Source organism: Megascapheus bottae, chromosome 16 (genome assembly GCF_031878675.1).
Source record: "Megascapheus bottae isolate mThoBot1 chromosome 16, mThoBot2.hap1, whole genome shotgun sequence".
Classification (NCBI taxonomy): domain Eukaryota; kingdom Metazoa; phylum Chordata; class Mammalia; order Rodentia; family Geomyidae; genus Megascapheus; species Megascapheus bottae.
This window is the reverse complement of record NC_143524.1, coordinates 3,269,907-3,273,381: the sequence shown is the minus strand read 5'-3', so window position 1 is coordinate 3,273,381 and position 3,475 is coordinate 3,269,907. Positions and strand designations below refer to the sequence as shown.

Below are 3,475 nucleotides of genomic sequence, written 5' to 3'. Positions count from 1 at the left end.
GTCCCCCCTCGCCCCGCCTCGCCCCGCGCCCCGTCCCGTCGCGTCCCGCCTCGCCCCGCCTCACCCCGCGCCCCGTCCTGCCCCGTCCCCCCTCGCCCCGCCTCGCCCCGCGCCCCGTCCCGTCGCGTCCCCCCTCGCCCCGCCTCGCCCCGCGCCCCGTCCCGTCGCGTCCCGCCCCGTCCCGCCTCGCCCCCCGCCCCGTCCTGCCCCGTCCCGTCGCGTCCTGCCCCGTCCCGCCTCGCCCCGCGCCCCGTCTTGCCCCATCCCGTCGCGTCCCGCCCCGTCCCGCCTCGCCCCCCGCCCCGTCCTGCCCCGTCCCGTCGCGTCCTGCCCCGTCCCGCCTCGCCCCGCGCCCCGTCCTGCCCCGTCCCGTCGCGTCCCGCCTCGCCCCGCGCCCCGTCCCGCCCCGTCCCCCCTCGCCCCGCCTCACCCCGCGCCCCGTCCGCAGATGGCCCGCGCCCTCCTGCTGGCCGCGCTCCTGCTCGCCGCCGCCCTGTCGGCCGCTCCGGGACTCGCGACCGCGGTGAGTGCGGGGCAGGCGGGGCGGGGCGCGGAGGCCGCCTGGCCGGGGATGCGGGTCCTGCGCCCGGCGGGGAGCCCTGGGGCGCCCGACGCCCGGCGGGGGCGGGGGCTGCGCGCGGCCCCCGGTGGCCAGGCGCCCCAGCGAGGGGACCACGGGGCGGGGGGGGGGGGGCGGCCGCTGGCCCCGCCTGCCCCGACCGCGCTCTCCCCAGCAGGCCAAGGAGAAGCGAGGCTGGACCCTCAACAGCGCCGGCTACCTGCTGGGCCCGCGTGAGTGCGGGGGGCCGGGGGGTGGGGGGCCCTGCCGGGAGGGCGAGGGGGGCGCAGAGGGCGTGGGGGGCCCTGCGGGGAGGGCGTGGGGGGCGGAGAGGGCGTGGGGGCCCTGCAGACGTGACAGGCCAGGAGGAGCGGGCGGCGTCCCCGTGTGACCTGCAGGCAGCTCTCGGGTCCACCTGGCCGCCCTCCCTGTGCCCGGGCGGACGCCTCCCCAGTCCTGACCCATCCCCGCACCCCCATCAGACCCGCCCGGTTCACAGCCCACGGCTGTTCCCGGCTCTGCTGTTCCTGGGTGCGGTCCTGGGCTGCTTCTTTTGTGGGTCCTGGGACTTGAACTCCGGCCTGGGCGCTGTTCCGAGCTCTTCACCTCAAGTCACATCCCGGAGATAAGAGTCGTGGGCCTTTCCCGCTAGGCTGGCTTTGACCCATGACCCTCAGTCTCTGCCTCCTGAGTAGCTAGGATGACGGGCGCAAGCGGCTCTCGCCCGCTGTTCCTTGGCTTTTTCCTTCAAGGCCAGTGAACTTGAACCCCAGCCCTCTGCAGCCTGCTCTTCCGTGGTCTCTCTGCCCTCACGCTGTTCTGTTTCCACATGGCCCCCGGGCAGGGTCCCTCCCGCCTTTTCTCCCCTCTTTTCTCCCCTCTTCCCCTCCCTCATCCCCTTTCCCTCTCTTTGACTCGAGTCCATCTGATCTTTGGGAGAAAAGAAAATCTTGTTGCGTCACAACTTCACATTTTGAGTGGCCCCTTGTTTTGGGGGTGTGTGGGGGTCCCACGGGGGTCCCACCCCACAGGCTCACCCCGGGTCTCCAGGTGGCTCTGCTGGCAGTCAGGCTGCATCCCTGGTGAGCAGCCACACGGCCTTGTCTGGGGTGGGAAAGGCGAGGCAGGTGGCAGCCGGCAGACACTGCCCTCTTCACAGATGCCATGGACAGCCACCGGTCGTTCAGTGGCAAGCACGGACTGGCTGGCAAGCGGGAACTCCAGCTGGAGGACACGGAGGTGAAGCCAGGTGAGGCCCGGCTGCCTCACAGCCCAGCCTCGCACCTGCCACGGGCCAGGGCGGAAGCAGCCAGCCTGGGAGGGAGGTGGAGGAGCCGGGGACCCACCACGGTGGTGCCTGGGGCCCCAGGGAGGCTCCCGGTGGCCGCCCCTCCTCAGGACGGGTGGCAGGGCCCAAGGCACCCACGTGACTGGTGATCTCTCTGCCCTCCAGGGAGCCACGGAGCTCCGCCCGAGAGCAACGCCATGCGCGCCCTCATTGAATTTCTGACTTTTTTGCATCTCAAAGGTTTGTGGCAGGGCATTGACACAATGTGCTGGGGGGCAGCGAGGGCCTAGCATACGGGTCCTCGTGTCACCCCAGCACCACTGCGGAACAAAGAAAGCAAAGAGGCTCTAAAAAGCGTTGTAGAAAACCACTCGGGGAAGTAACTGTGTTTCCACTAAGCAGACGCCCATGCAGGGTCGTAAGCTCCTTGTGCGGGTCCTGCCTTGCTCCCCGGAGGAGGAGGAGGGGTTCTGGGGCATGGAGCTGGGGAGGGGGGCTGGTGATCTTGCTGCCTAGCCGGGCTCTTTGCCAGTGGTCTGGAACCATGCTCTCTACTTGGTCACCGGTGGCCGGGTCTCAGAGCTCAGGTGCTCTGCAAGGAGCTTCAGGCCACCCTTGAGTCCAGGGAAAAGGGAAGGGCTCCTGGTCCTGGCCGGCCTCCCATCCGCAGCGAGCGCCTCTGGGGGAAGGAGGCTGAGATGGGGCCGCAGCCAGCACTTCACGTCAGGAGGCCCTTGTCCCTTCACAGACATTGGTTACCAGTTTCTGCTGGTCAGTTTTGTTGAGCTCTGATTCTTGGCATCTCTCTGGGTGGTAAGCAGCAGCCAGCAGGCAGCATGTCTCCTTGGCCTTGGTTGGAGGCCTTGGGGACCCTGATGCTAAAGGGTGGCCCTGTTTCCTCCTGGGGAAGCCAGTGCTGCCTGCACCCCAGGGAAGCTGACTCTTCCTGCAGGGCAGCCGTGCCCTGTTCGTAAGCAGGAGTTACGCGGTGTCAAAGCATGCCTAAGGCCTGGCAGTTTCAAACTGCTGGCTTGAGTCATTTGAAGGTGGGGTGGTAGAGTGCCAAGTTACAACAGAGTCCTGGGCTCTGGCTTCAGTGCAAGCCACTGGCGGGTGGCAGGTGGCTCTCTGGAGCTTGCGGTCTAAGTACACGTCTTCTCTCTCCAGAGGCCGGGGCCCTGGACAGCCTTCCTGGCCTTCCCTCGGCCTCATCCTCGGAAGACACAGAATAGCCCTGCACATGGCCTCATCCTGCCGTGCCTGCCTGCGTGTCCTTCAGAGCCCCACTGCAGGATGAGGACAGTGTGCCAGCGCAGGCAGAGTCATCTGTTCCTCATCCCTGCTTTTGACTGTGCTGTTATTAACAATTTTGTTTTTGCTCTTGTTTTATTACTTTGAGTGATAAATAAAACCTGCAGCTATCTCAGTGGCCTGGCTCTGCATTACCGGCGGCACGACAGTGTGCTCAGCTCGACCAGGAGCAGCAGGGTTATAAATCATTTTCTGTGATTATTTTTATTTTCTGTCAGTTGTGGGGCTTGAACTCAGGCCTAGGCATTGTCCCTGAGTGCCGGGGCCAACCGGCAGCAAACCAGGGTTCGCAGATTGGGGTTCCTGAAATAGGGGAC

General features: G+C 67.1%; 1 protein-coding gene across 2 annotated transcripts; it reads left to right on the top strand.

The window, feature by feature from the left end:
• The first annotated feature begins 448 nt into the window (after window positions 1-448).
• Window positions 449-3,197, top strand: Gal (galanin and GMAP prepropeptide). Of its 2 annotated transcripts, none has more exons than XM_090347225.1 (5): window positions 449-523; window positions 738-792; window positions 1,719-1,808; window positions 2,013-2,087; window positions 3,015-3,197. In XM_090347225.1, the coding sequence occupies exons 1-5, from the start codon at window positions 449-451 to the stop codon at window positions 3,077-3,079; spliced, it is 360 nt and encodes a 119-aa protein (XP_090203351.1). In that variant the 3' UTR covers window positions 3,080-3,197. The 2 variants fall into 2 exon arrangements, with proteins under 2 accessions (XP_090203351.1, XP_090203350.1); XM_090347224.1 differs by having other exon boundaries at window positions 735-792.
• Window positions 3,198-3,475: the final 278 nt, after the last annotated feature.

Coding starts and splice junctions, on each gene's coding strand:
- Gal (XM_090347224.1), top strand. CDS start 449: ATGGCCCGCGCCCTCCTGCTGGCCGCGCTCCTGCTCGCCGCCGCCCTG. Junction 1,809..2,012: donor GGACACGGAGGTGAAGCCAG/GTGAGGCCCGGC, acceptor TCTGCCCTCCAG/GGAGCCACGGAGCTCCGCCC. Junction 2,088..3,014: donor GACTTTTTTGCATCTCAAAG/GTTTGTGGCAGG, acceptor TTCTCTCTCCAG/AGGCCGGGGCCCTGGACAGC.